Genomic DNA, 14326 nt, shown 5'->3' with positions numbered 1-14326 from the left:
AATATCCCAAGTATTCACTCCTATTTGCAGAGGTTATTGCCAAATCAGTGTGATGTGAGAAGTCAAGACAATTTTTCAGTGGCTCCACCTTCCTCCCTCATCCCTGCCTTCTTGGGACAGTTTGTGGCTTCTTGCTTCCACACTCGCAGGGTATGCTCCTCCTAGGGTACACACATTACTGATGGCAATCTGCTTGTCTGTACCCACCCAGAGGGGCTGTGAGCATCCTGGCCAGGGGCAGAGGCTTGTCTTCCTCATCTTTATGAATAAGCCAGTGAATGTTTGCTGAACAAATATGAGCGGATGCTTTTGGCCCAAACTTGTCATCACTCTGTATGATTCAGGCAAAGAGTAAGCAGCGGTTTATTTGAACACTCTAAATAATAAACATTGGAGAGGGGTGGGCAGAGGAATGGTAGGAGCTGCTCAGGGAAGTGTCCAGGGCAGGACAGGGGGTCTGGCCAACTGGCCCTCTCACAGGGCAGTGGAGAACCAGAACTTCTGGGTCAAACAGAATACAGCAGCTGTGAGGGCCGTACACTGACGGGCCAAGAGTTTCACACTCAGGTCATGGTAGCCTCTCTCGCAGGTGAGCTTAGCGGCCTCCACAAACTGGTGGTAGGTGTACACCACATCCCTCAGGTTCCCCGCTGCCTCTCTGTGTCGGGTGGAGCAGAGGCTGCAGGCTGTGAACTGGAAGCACAGGCCGGCCAGCTGGACCAGGTGCTGGAAGGTGTCGCGCACAGCACCCTGCACCTCCTCGGGGGACTGGTCCGTTCTGATCACGTGCTGACAGCTCAACAGGAGCTTTTGGGAGCCCATGCAGAGGCGGCTCCTGCTTTCAGAAAAGTGCCAGGTGCACTTCTCGGGAGGGTGCGTGTTCCCATTTCCCCAGGAAGCTTCTAAAATGTTCTCTAATTCCAGCAAGCTCTCCGTGAGTTGGATGAAGCCCTCGGGGGTGCTGGCAGGGGCAGCTTTCAGCTGTCTCAGAGCCCTGGCGCAGTACTCCGGCCAGATGTGGCTGTTCCTCGACAGGGGCTCAGTGCTGCAGCTGTGGACCCGGGCAGGCCTCCAGGGCAGGGCCAGCTGGCCTCCTGCAGAGGGTGGTGAGGTGAGGGGGGCTGTGGGGTGTGCTTCCAGGCCCCTGTCTTCCTCCTCCGTCTCTGCCTGCAGGCCACGGAAGCACGTGGCATAGGAGAACTGGCAGCTGCACTGCTCCATCCCAGTTCTAGGGGCCACAGTCTCATTCATGCCTGCAAACCCCGAAGATGTGGCCGTCCTGAGACTGGCAGAAACTTTAGGATAGCTTTCTGGGGCAAAGCACAGGAAAGACTTCTCATTAGGAAGGCACATGCTAGGGCTTTTGTCTTTGCTTTCTGGCAGTGAACAATGATTTGAACCTTCTAAGTGGGGCTCCTCTTGAGAACACGGTAGTGGCTCTGGCAGAGAAGGCCCTGGATTCAAACAGACCTGCTGAGGAGTGTCCCAAGGGGTGGTATCTTCCCCTATCACATGGTTAGGTGGCTCTGCCTTGACCTCCAGAGGGAAAGCTGATGAAATGGTCTGGTCCCTAAGCAAGAAATCCAGGTCTAAATCCAGCTCTGCCAATAGTTTTTGTTCTTGGGCCTGGCAGGCTTGGCCTGGGGTTTCTCTGCTTTGTCCTTGGGGGTCTCTGGGGGAATGTGGTGGGGTCTGTTCAGTCCTTGTTACAGGAGTCTCCAAGGAGAGGGAGGCTACCATGCCACCAGCTGGAGCACTGACACCAACAGTCTGTTGAACAGCATTCAACATGTCACCCTTGGGGTCACCTGGATCCTTCTCAGATTCATCATGAAATAAGTTGGTGCCATTTTTGTTTGTAACTTCTCTATCATGTTCCAAAGATAGTTGTCCTTGCTGCTCCTCCTTCGTAGGGAAAGAAGCCATCTTCTCTTCTGAATTTATTCCACATTCACCACTTCTAGGCCTGTCTCGAGGAGACAACAGAGACCCTGTGTCCTGGGGGGCAGTTTCTTGCATATGATTTGTAAACAGAGATCCCAGTCCTCTTTCTGTCTGGACTCCTCCCAGCTCTAGTGTGCCTCCTTGAGAGATATTATGTGGCCCTGGGCTGCTGGTCAGGCAGATTCTGTCTGGGTTCAAGTCAGCACTGGAGAGGGAGGAGGTGCTGTCCCCAAGCTCCATGGCAAGTTCTCGGGGGGCACTGCCATCCGAGTCTTGAAATGGAGATGAGGTCTGGGGAAGCCCTACCTGAGCTGTATCTGGGCCAGATAAGCCTGGGTTGGGACTGTGAGGAGTGTTTTCTGGGGAACTGGCAACACTGGCGGTCAGAGGGGCAATCCCAGAATTCTCTTTATGGCTGGGGTCAATCCGGAGGCGAATGGCAGAAATAGAAAACACTCGAGAGTCGATGACCGACTTGGTTTCCATGGTCTCTGGCTCCATCTCCATGGCCCGGGAGGCGGGGTTTTTGCTCTTGGTCTCCCTCAGGGGAGCCAGCAGCCCCAGGGCCTTGGTCTCCAGGAGGCCAGGCTCACCCTGCACGTCTTGCAGACAGGACACAGTTGGGGAGGGTGCACTGAGGGCCAGGTAGGGCTCCCGGTCATAGTAGCACACGTCGTCCACGCTCTCCAGGGAGGCTGATGGCATCAGGGGAAATGAGACCTGACAGGTGTAGTCGGTCTTTAGGAAAGACCTTCTTTTCCTCAGGGTCTTGGCATACTTTTTCACCCCTCCCCTTCTGCTTGGCTCTCTTCCCCCTGGCTCCGGATTCAGGCTGTCCTCAGGGCTGCAAGTGCTGGCCTTATTCTGTGAGCTTGTGGCACTGGTTTCTGCAGCAGAAGCAGCTCTGAGCCCTGAGAACCAAGAAAGAAAAAAGAACGTGAAAAGCACAACAACAAAAAGACTTGTAGATCTTGGGCTCAGGACTCAGGATTGCCTGGGTTCAAATCCTGGCTGGGCTGTGTAACCGTGGGCATGTTAAATCTTGAGCTCCTCAATTTCCTCTTCTGAAAGATGGGGATGATCACCGTGGTAGACCTTTTTTGGTTCTTGGTTGCCCAAGATCCATTGCCTTATCTTTTGGTCACAGTACCCCAACTTCCTTTTGGGGAATGACATCTCCCCAGTGGTTACAGTCTGCTGGAACTATTAATGAAGGGGCCCTATCCACATCAGCCAAGTGGTCAGATTTATGACCTAGAAAGTCAGTCACAAAATTTCCTAAAATTTCAAACTCAAACACATTGATTAAAAAAAAAAAAAAAACACAAAAAACAGTAGAGCCCGTTCTTTGCAGCCACAGTATCCTGACAGTACAATGAAGAATCCTGCTATCCCACCCCCGATCTGGTTGTTGCCTGCGTCTGAACCAGGTCTTCACCTCTGCTGGCAATTCTCTAAGCTATCTTACATCCTTTCAACACTTTCTCTCTGTGCTTACATTAACCCAAGTCAGTCAGTACCAGTGGTGTCGATCAGCACTGCCATGCTGGTTAGATGACTTAGTACGTATCAAGCTCCTGGCACAAGGCCTGTGCCTAATGGGTGTTCACTAAAGGGAGCCAGTGCTGTCATTGTTATGATTGTCACTACATGGGTGAGGGTCCCAAGCGAGCTTTCTTTTGACAAAAAGTGGCTGTGACTCTCAGTCATGGGCATGAGGGGTCTTGCACATACCAGGATGGATCTTTCTGCAAGGAGATGCACTTTTGTGAAGAAGTCCTGGGAATCAGCCAGAAGGAATTAAGATCACAGGCTAGCACCTGAGAACCAGAGGGCTCTTAGACTCAGACCAGTGTTTTGCACCCTGGCTGAACTTTATTAAAAACTTCATCAAATCCTAGGCTGCTCCTCAGACCTCCTAAATCAGAATCTCTGAAGCTGGGGTCTAGGAATATACCATATTTTAAACAGGTCCCTTGGGTGATTTCGATGTTTTGGAATTCCAGCCACATTTTGGAATTGCCGCTCTAGGCCACCTACAGCCACTGACCAAGGGTGTTTCTGAAGCCTAAAAAGGGAGAGGCTCCCACACTGAGTCAGGGGCCAGACCAGACCCCAGGCTCAGGAGTCCCAGGTCTGGGCTGTCTCCCCAGCTCCTCACTGGCTCTCTGTAAAAGAGGGAGTATCTAGTGTGGACCTTATATCCCTGACTGGACTCCCATAAAGGAAGGCCTTGACTGATGGTCTGTCTCACGCCCATCTTGCCTCTAGCATAATGGCTGACCCAGAAGGGCAAGGCTGGGGGCATGGATGGCAGTTGGCTGGGTTCTGTGGGAAGCAGGGCACAATCTGGCCATAGGTTTCTAGGTCGGTTAACGAAGTCAGGGTAGATGGTGGAGAGTGCATTCATTTATCCATTTAGCAGCAACCGCCAGGCACTATGTGCCAGGACACAGAGATGAGTGTGAAACGCACAGTTCACACTCAAAGGAGTTTTCAGTTTAGTGAAGGAGAGAAACATCAATACAAAAATCACACAAATAAATATGCAACTACAGGCAGTGCCAAGTGCCAGGCAGGAAGCACCCAGGGTGTGTGACAGGGATGGGGAGACCTGCCCTAGTCCTGGCGGTCTGGTTAATATTCCCAGAGGAAGTGAATTTGAGGCCTGATAGATGGATGGGCATCAGCAAGCAAAGATCAGGATGAGGAATGTTTCAGGTGGAAAGGCTGGAAGTAGAAAATAACTGGGCACTTTTAAAGAATGGCAAGGAGGTCTGTGTGGCAGGAATGCATGGACAGGGCTCAGGGGGAAGGAGAGAAACAGGCAGAGGCCATGTCACAGAGGGCCTCAAGAAGCCTTGCAGGGGCTGCTAAGAAGCTGGCCTTTCTCCCACGAGCAACGGGAAACCACTAGAGGGCAGGGCACAACAGGAAAGGGCTGGAACAAAGAAAAGGGCTGCAGCTTCCCCAGCTCTTAGTAGGTCACCCCTAATGTCTGTGTGCTATTTTCCAATTTTTTTCTTCAGAGTTCAGAGTGAGAGAGAGAGAGAGAGTGTGTGTGTGTGTGCGTGTGTGTGTGTGTAAATGTCCCACAGGATCTCTGGTCAGCTTAGGAAGTCATTCTGTGTGGAAAGACACCCCACACCCTTTGTGGAGGAAGGGATGAGGATCCGGAAAGAAACATGATCCCCCTGCCTTATGTCCGGGTCCCTTCAGGGCCACTAACAGCCTGTCAGTTAGGTTCTTTTTGTTTCAAGGCCTCATTTAAAGCTTTGGGGTCAACAACGGCACAGCTGCTTCCCTCTGCTGGGCTGTCAAACCCTTTTCTTTCTGTGTAAATTCTGTCCATCTTACAACGCCTGGCCCATTTGCTGCCTCTTCTGGGAAGCCTTCCCTGATTGCCACTGTTGAATTAATGCCACCCATCTCTGCCTGCCCACAGTTCTCTGAACCTCCCTTGTAGCCCTTACTTGAAGTCGGGATGCCCATAATGTGATCCACTGAGCCCAGCTGGCCCACCTCAAAAGAGAACAAGGACCGTGCTTTACCTACCTATTTTCCCATCAAGCTTGGCCCCTGACCCCGGTGGGTGCTGAGGAGCTGCCTGCACAATCCACAGACCTGCGGGGGAGGGCTCACCTGAGGAGGCATCTGGGGGTGTGAGCTTGTCAGCTGCATCATAGTATTCCTCATCCGAACTGCCATCCTCCAAGGCCAGCGGCAGGCACAGGGCCAGCGCTTGCAGCGTGGAGCTGGGCTGGGCCTCAGGCCCTCCCTGCTGGGCCCAGGCTGCCAGGCCCCGACCCTGCCGGGAAGCTGTGCTGTCCGAGCTGTCACTCAGGTGGCTGGCGGGGGAGACATTGGTGCACAGGTTGTAGTAGTCAATCTGGCTGCCCTCGTACATCCTGGGGTCCAGCCTGACCGCGCTCAGTTCCGGTCCCCAGCTGAAGGTCTCAGGAGCGGGACTCTCAGAAAACTCTGTCTTCTGGCACTCAGGGATGGCTCTCCGAGCCAGGTCCAGGAGACAGAGAAAGCCACTGGTTTCGATCCTGCTTCTCTCCTCTTGGCTGTCAGAATCAAGATTCTCTGGGAAGCCTACTGAGCCCAGGTGGAAGAAGCCGGAGCTGCTGGAGGAGCAGGCGTCCAGGTCATCCTCTTCCAGGGCATCCATGGACTCGCTTGAGCCACTGGTCCTGCAGCCTCGGCTCTCAGCGTTGGCCGAGTCTGATGCCTCAGACTCAGCACTGTCTGTTTTGCTGCTGGCCCCGCAGGTGCTTGGGCCCTTCTCGGCCACCTCAGGCGTGGAGCTGTCCCCAGGAGGCTGCTCCTCTTCTACAAGTGGTCTGCAGGGGCCCAGCTTCAGCAGGTGTCTGTCAGAGAGGGGCTCCAACATGCAGTCCACTTCAGAGGACTCCTCGGAGTCACTGCATGCCCTGGATTCGTAGCCTGAAACACAGGAGACACCAAGGGTTACAAAACAGCATCTGGGGACAGGCAGATGCTTATGTATCCTCCCGCCCCCTCTCTGCCTGCCCTCCCAGTTTCCAGATGAGAGGACTGAGGTTCAGAAGGGTGACAGGCCCAGGTCATGCTACACTGACTGACACAGGGTCCACGGGACCCCAAATTCCATGTTCTCCCCACAGTGTCAAGTCTCCTTTCCCACATCTATCTGAACAACCACTAAAGGAGACAGGATTACCTCCATATCCAAGGAGATCTATCTGTCCATGGAAACATCTGGGTATTTAGTTGGTTTCCTAAGGCCCTCCTAAAACTCTCAGCTCTGTTGTCCTGACTGGGCATCAAAATTAGATTGGGAATCATTAAAAAAAACAAAACAGAACAGATCCCTGGACCTAGCCCTGATGAACTGAGTCTGATATCTAGGGAGTGAGGCCCAGGAATCCGTATTTTAGCAACTTTATTGGGGGTTCTGAGGCTGCTAGGCTGGCACCATTCTGAAGCCTGGCCTAGGGACCTACTGGTGCCACAGGGCTTTTAGGAAAGTTAAAAGTCATCCACTGCTGGTACTTGGGAGGGATTCATGGTGAGCGTGTTGGGGGGCATTGAGCCAGGTCTCCAATTTCTCAGGCACCATAAGCCTCCAGGTGTGATCCTTCTAAACTTCTCTCTGATCACATTACACTCTATTTAAACCCTCTTTTGGTTTCTCTCGTCTACAGGGAAGCACCTAAGCTCTCCTACTAAGGTTGGGGCCTCTCACAGGATGGCCCTGATCCCCTCAGCAGCCTGGTCACCCTCTAACAGGATGGTCCATACCCCTCCTCAGCAACTTTGTCCCCTGTCACAGTGCAGCCCCCACCCCTTCTCAGCAGCCTGGTCACCCACTGCAGCCTTCCCATGCTCCAGCCACTACAGGGAGCTTCTCACACATCACGACCTTACCCTTCGTGTCATGCCTCCATTGTGTCCCCTCTGCTTCAAAGGATCTCTCCTCCCTTCTTTGCCTGGTTAACTCCACCATGTTCTTCATGACCTCTTTCAAATACCTCCTGCTCTGGAGGCCTCCTGTGACCACTGCCGCCTGCCCTGCGCCCCCAGCAGGCCTCCACAACAGCACCACTCCATGGGGCGCTGTCTCCCTGACCATATTCAGAAGTATCATCCCTTGTTCATAAATTGTGTGAAAGACAAAGGTAACAAGCACACAAAATCTTCACTTCCTAATTATTTTACTTTAGTCTCATCCAGTATCTATGATTACTTATGCATATTTTATCCACATGGAGGAAATGCCATGTAATGGTGCGCTACTGAGCACCCCTCCCCACCTTCATGTTCAGTGACAGCACATGGGGGGCTTGAAATTAGTCATGGTGGGAGTGTTTATGCCATGGAAATAGGCAATTGCTTCAAATTAGAATTCTGTTTTGTTTTGTTTTATCCCTGCAGAGACAGTTGTTAAACATTTATCAGCAAACCACTGGGAAAATGCTGCATCAATACTGCTGAAGCACCAAGGGAGGAAAGGGGGGGGTGGGATGAATTGGGAGATTGGGATTGACATATATACACTAACTAATATGTATAAAATAGATAACTAATGAGAACCTGCCATAGAGCACAGGGAACTCCACTTTGCCGTGTGGTAGAAGCTAACACAACATTGTAAAACAGCTATACCCCAATTAAAAAAAAAGTAGTGCTGAAGCAAAGCCTGGTAGAAACTGGGAGTTGGCCTGGGAAAATGTTCATCTCATCTGGCCTCCCCTACTTCATTCCTTACATCATATGATTTTCCCTTCTATCTCCAGGTACCCCCTTCTTCTAAACATGTGAGGTTGAGAATTTTTATTGTAATTCAAGAAAATGCAAAAGAGTGCCCAGGAATGGGAAGAGAAGCTAGGTCAGCTGTATTTTCTGAACAAATAACTGACATCTTGTTTTACCGGCAAAGAAAGATAAAATGCAGTGGATCTTAGAGATGCTTTTAGAAAATACTGCAGGGAATCAGAGACCTTCCAAAGCCTTCTTTGGCTTTAGGGGACTCTCAGGTACAAAGAAAGCTTCTCTATTTAGGATTTTGGAAAGATCAACTGCTTACTTCCACTTGGAGTCTCAGATCCATTCAATGTACCACCTCCTTTTAGGCTGCCCTGACCTACAAGGCAGTGAAGTGGGCCTGTCCTTACTGGGGCAAGCCTCAGCGCCTCACCTTCTTCAGCGGATACCCGGTGCACCTGTTGTTTGTTTCCCGGCCAGAGGAAAACGGAGGTAACTGGGTCGACATATAGCCTGTAGTACCCAGCAATCAGGCAGGCTAGGTCTTTTGCACTGTTGGATTCCAGCAGCAAAGTCAGAACCTTTGAAAGTAAAAAGAGCTCTTATGTTTATAAAGGGCTAAGGGATAGTCTGAAGACTGGCAACAAGGCCATGTGGCGCCAGTGAGAGATTCCAACTAAATCCAGCCACGGTCCACAGGCAGGCCCCCTGGTGTCCCATTTTCTCATCTACAAGACTTGAAATGAGTGTGCACATGTGTGCACACCCACAACCACACATGCATGCACACACACTCACACATGCACAGTGGGATCCTCCCATCCAATCTCCACAATGTCTCCTGTCCCCCTATCCCAACCACCCTACCCTGTTCATTCATACCATGGGACCCCTTCAAGACCTGACCTGGAAAAGGAGAAGAAGCAGGAGCGAGTAGAGAAGGAGGAGAGGGGGATAAGAAGAATGAAGCACCAGCCCTGAGCACGTTGGGATTAAATCAAAGGAAGGCAGGATAACTGTAGGACCTTCCAGAGAGGCTCAGGAAGTACCCCACACCATTTACCCATTTTAACTGCTGCCACCCAAAATCCTGGGCAGCCATTCTGGTCCCATGCATGTAATAAAACCCTCTGGTGCTCCCATCTAAGTTTCTGAACCCATCAGGAAAGTACATGGTCCAGCTCAGTTTATATAAAAAACCTTTTAGGACCTGTCCAGGAAAATGCACCCTGTTCATCACTTTCCCTTTGATGGGACAGAATGGACAATTCCACCTCTTAAGCAAATGTTGGACATTAGACTTTCTTAATATCCAAACTCATATAAACTACCCTTGAATATTTAGCCCCAGATTCCAGACGCTGGACTCAAAAATCTCTTCCCCACGTATTACCTTGATGTTCTGAAGATGCACTTTGACCATGCTCACTTTCTCAGACTCTTCTGTCAGCTCTACACGACTGATGTTTGCAAACTCTGCCAACGTGGACATGATGTTGAGTTTGCTGTTGATAATGTGGCTAATGCCATACTTGGCTCCAACTAGAAGGGCAATGTAGGATTCTCTATCCTGTAACTGCAGAAGGGGGGAAAGGGAATTAGTTTCCATTCACAAGCTAGTGAAAAAATACATTGTACATGTAGGACATGATACCTCTCTCTGCAAACCCCTTGATTCTTATTTCAGGTCCTCACCACCACTCCCCTAGACTACCAAGTTAGATGATAGCCTAACCTGGGCCCCATCTACAGATAAATTAAGTATAACTTTATCTCCCATAATACACTTCACAATAGAGAATCAAACCACAGGACTTTGACCTGTTCCATAAACACAACCATATAGTTTCACACCTATGTACCTATATTCATGCTGTGCCCTCCTCTTGGAATCCCTTGCCTGTCATCACTATCTACTGAAATCCTGACCCTTCTTTAAAAGCTTCCGTCAAAACCTACTGCCTACAGAAAACATTGGCCTGACCTGCTCCTCAAACCACAACAGTCCTTTTCCTCTGTGTTGTTTTCACACCATATCCTCTGCACTTCTCTGATAGCACTGAGGTAAGACTTCTTACTCTAATTTTTTGTATTTAAGTCATATTCCATGCTAAGGTCCCTGACAACAGAGTCTGCATGTATCTACATTTGTAACCCCCAGTGCCCAGCAAGCACCCTGAGCCAGTTCAACGTGGTTGGTTTCTCCTCCCACTACCAGCTCTTTCCTTAGACAGGAAAGGTAAAGAGGAGCTGGGGATGGGACCTAGACAGTTGGCAGAGGGCAGATTTAGCCCTTGGGAAAAGTGGGCAGTTTTTCTTGTACTTTCAAGTTTCCTTGCTGTGATCTAGTCTCTTTTCTACCATTTAGTCCTCTACTTGTACAAAGACTCAATCTATTTTTCCCTTCCTCTGACTATCTGATGCTCTTCCTTTCTCTCAAAACACTGATTCTCTTTTTCCATTTACATTGTTAGGTCAGCAGTCTGATTAAATTGACCCATCTGCTGTAAATGACTGAGAGGCACACCAAATGCACTGAAAGGAGTTTTGCTATTATAAAATATATATATATATATATAACTGGTAAATTGTCTGGCTTTGTGCTGGAGAGTTCTGGGGCTGACTGAGTGGTGAGGGAGAGTTCCCTTAGGCCACACCCCCCATCACTGACTGCGGCAAAGCACATAGCTCTAGGCCTAGGCTCCAAAAAGCAGGCCAGGGGAGGAATGGGTAACACAGCAGGGGGCTCTTTTGCTTCTCTTTTCCCTTCTCACCCTTCCACCCCTTACTTCTTCCCTTCTTCTGAACAATCGGGGCCCCAGCATGGCAGTCAGTCTAACATTCTTATCTTTCCTTCGTGATTTCCATTTTTTCCTCTTTACCTTCGTATACCCAAAGCTCCAGGGTAAACTTCTTACAGTACCCTGCCCTCAAAACGCCTTTCCTCTGTACTGAAATCTGGCCAAATCCAACCTTCTTGCCTTTCCTTAACCCCTTCTTTCCCACTCAACCTGAAGCTAGCAGTGGTGGCCTCTGTCATCAAACCCCACAGCAATGGTCCTGTGCCTCTTGTGGCTTTGCTTTGTCTTGTTGGGTGCCTTGCTCCATCATTTTAGGGTGGGAATCACATCTCATTCAGCTCTGCCTCCCCCAGCATCTGTCAGAGGGCTGGCTCTAAGCAATGTCTTGATAGACACTCCCTAATGGCGTAATATTTAGTTTCCCAAACAAATTCTAGTCCATGACCCAATCCTCAGGAATTTTAGGCTAACAGATACATTGATCTTCAGAGAACCTCTTGCAACCTTTATAAGGGTAGGACCCCACAGTTCTTTAATACATACCATTAAAGTAGCATTAAAGATTTTCCCACCATATGTCTTGAGTTCCCCAAGGATCTGTAGATAATTTAAACGTAGCTGGGCAGCAGAAATAAGTTGCTTAAGTAAGGAAAAAAGAAAATGAAAAAGACTGTTGAAGTCAGAGTTTTCATTTGTCTAAAATGCAGTCAATGTTGAAAATTCTTTCCCTGAGGTTTCACAACAGACAGCTGTGTGATCGACAAGGGCCGTGGCTACATTACCTTCTGTCTGGGTTCCAGCAAATTCTGGTTCCTCTTCATGTGGAAGCTGATGGCTTTCTTGATGTCTTTTCCTTTCATGTTTCGTAGCAAAGTTGGAGATATAAAGTTCTCTATTCCCCAATCCTTCCTGCCACAAGACATTGGAGACAAGGAGGCCCATTTTTACAGTGTACTTGACTCTAATGAAGAGCATAATTATATTTGATTCGGTACTTAGTGTTCTAAGAATACTGCAATTATAAGCTTCTTTTTCAGCAGAAGATATATATGGCTGCTTTTGTGGAGTATATGTAAATATATACATGAAGAGTGTGTGTGTGATTATCTATCTATCTATCTATCCATCCATCCATCCATCGATTCAAACACACACACACTCCACAAAAAACAGCCATTCAGGAATTAAACCCCATGGTCATTCTAGGAGCTCATTACTCATCACACCTGTATAGCACACTCTCATGGGGCAACACATAGCACCTGGGAATCCCTGAGGCCATGCTTCAGAATGATGCCAGCCTAACAGCCTCAAAACCTCTCAACAAACTCATTAAAAATACAGATTCTCAGGTACCACTCCCTATAGATTTGACCTAGTATATCAGGGGTAAGGCCAAGGATTTGTTTTATTTTTTAAAATATAATTCCCCATCCGATTTTGATGCTTAGGCAAGAGGTTAGCAAATCGGGGTGACACCACACAGAGCAAGGTGAAATTTTAAACTGAGAATCAGGAGGTATCAGAACCTCAGGACTTGAAACTACCCTAATAGGAATCTAAGGCAACATGACTGGTTCACACCAAATGAATCTTCAAGGCATTCCTGCCCTCAGAAGAGCTTTATGCTGAAGTTGTCAACTGATTTCCCAAGACATCCTCCCAGGAACTGGGAAATTACAAAGGGATCCTGTGTCATTCCATCTGGAGTTGGTTTCTGCCCCAGAGGGAGCAGCCAGGTTCTGATATCTGGGGAAGCCAGGCTGGGTTGGACAGGGTGGAGAGGGAAATGAATGGGAAGACAACAGACAGATGGGTAGGTGGGTGACTATCAGCTTTCTGTGAATCCGGCCATCCTGGCCCAGGGCCAGCCAAGTTACAAATGCAACACAGCTGCTGCTGGCGGGACAAAGAAGTCCCCTGCCACTCACTCTATGTATTTCAAAGAGATCTTCTGTGGCTGGGCACATGCGTAGATCCGCTCCTGGATGTGCAGGGCCGCGAGCCGGAGCGCAGAGCTGCATTTCATTTCCACGGCAAAGCGCTCCTGGAGCACATCGCTGCAGCTCTAGGAGAGATTAGATCAGAGGAACTGGGAAACAAGAACAGATTGTGTTCCTTGTTCTCTCAGGTGAAAGGCAGCTTTGAGACCTGGCTCTGCCAATTCTGGGCTGTGTGACCTTGGTTACTTGACTAAGACTATCTGCGCACTGGTACTTCCCCTTGATAAATGAGGATAGTCACATCTACCTTATATGGCTTCTCTGAGGTTTAAATTAGATAATGCATTTGAAAGCAGGTATAGGGACGCTGTGTTATTCAAATATAAAGTACTGCTGCTGTTGTTGTTATTATTTGCTGCCACCATTTTTATAAGACTTTGGACAATCAATACACCTAGTTATCTCATCTGTAAAATGGTGATGTCTCCCAAATGATTTTTTCATCAGAATAAAAATGACGTAATAAACCTCACCTAAGGAAACAGAACAGGTGGTACACCGGGCTAGGAGATCAAGGAACCCATTTTTGGCTCCATCACCAAATGGGGAACCCAGGCAAATTATGTAACCTTTCCAAGACCCAGTTTCATCATTTCTGAAGTAAGGTTCTGAAGTACTAATGCCCCTTTTAGCAGTAAAAACTGTAACTCTAAAGATCCTAAATGGTATTAGAAAATGTATCATCTACATCGAGGACTAAGCCTTAATTTCATTAATATATTGCAAATCTCCTAACATAGCAACTCAGTAACATAAAAAGGAATGCTGAGGGATAATCAGGCCCACTCTCCCTCAGATAAAGATAATCCCTACCAGGGAGCTGCTTAATTAATTGCCTTGAGCTCATGTTCAAAATAACCCAATGTGCCCCCTTTGAGAACAACCACTGTTATTTTAGGAAGGGCAGACCGGGTCACCTGCAGATAGAGGTATTCAAAGGCTACTGGGTCTTCTTTCAGGAGGTCCAGGGGGTCCTTGGGAACAAAACACACCCTGAAGAGGCAGCGGTAGTCATGTGACTCTTCCCTTTGTACCACCTGGGATGCGTAAGAGAGACACGATTCACCTTCGGCTTTTGTTCTCACAGTTATTCCACAAAACAACTTTTTTAAAAAGACAATGAAAGTCCCCAGAGATTTCAGTTTTAGTGCTTCCCCAGTCAGTGCAGACCTTTGCCGCCGATTTAACTTTCCCATGGGTATAAAATGTAAAAGGCTCAAAAGAGCAAAGTTTCCCATTGATCCCATCAACCTCTTTCCAGAAGAAATCTCTGGGGTCTGGTTTCTTATATACTGTTCCAGAGACAGTCTATGTGTATATATGCTCCTA

The 14326-nt window shown here is 48.8% G+C and overlaps 1 protein-coding gene across 1 annotated transcript in view; it reads right to left on the bottom strand.

Moving 5' to 3' along the window:
* Positions 1-474: 474 nt before the first annotated feature.
* Positions 475-14326, bottom strand: part of FRMPD1 (FERM and PDZ domain containing 1) — a 46669-nt gene continuing 32817 nt past the window's right edge. The window contains exons 8-15 of the mRNA XM_065879439.1: positions 13915-14034; positions 12926-13062; positions 11777-11903; positions 11538-11633; positions 9587-9769; positions 8627-8774; positions 5587-6393; positions 475-2855 (exon numbers count right to left, since the gene is read on the bottom strand). Of these exons, the coding sequence (XP_065735511.1) occupies positions 475-2855; positions 5587-6393; positions 8627-8774; positions 9587-9769; positions 11538-11633; positions 11777-11903; positions 12926-13062; positions 13915-14034 (3999 nt within the window). The remainder of the gene's footprint in view (positions 2856-5586; positions 6394-8626; positions 8775-9586; positions 9770-11537; positions 11634-11776; positions 11904-12925; positions 13063-13914; positions 14035-14326) is intronic.

The sequence above is a fragment of the Phocoena phocoena genome, chromosome 6 (assembly GCF_963924675.1).
Source record: "Phocoena phocoena chromosome 6, mPhoPho1.1, whole genome shotgun sequence".
In the NCBI taxonomy this organism is placed as follows: Eukaryota; Metazoa; Chordata; class Mammalia; order Artiodactyla; family Phocoenidae; genus Phocoena; species Phocoena phocoena.
The sequence above is the reverse complement of the archived record's forward strand: the minus strand, read 5'-3'. Positions and strand labels throughout refer to the sequence as shown.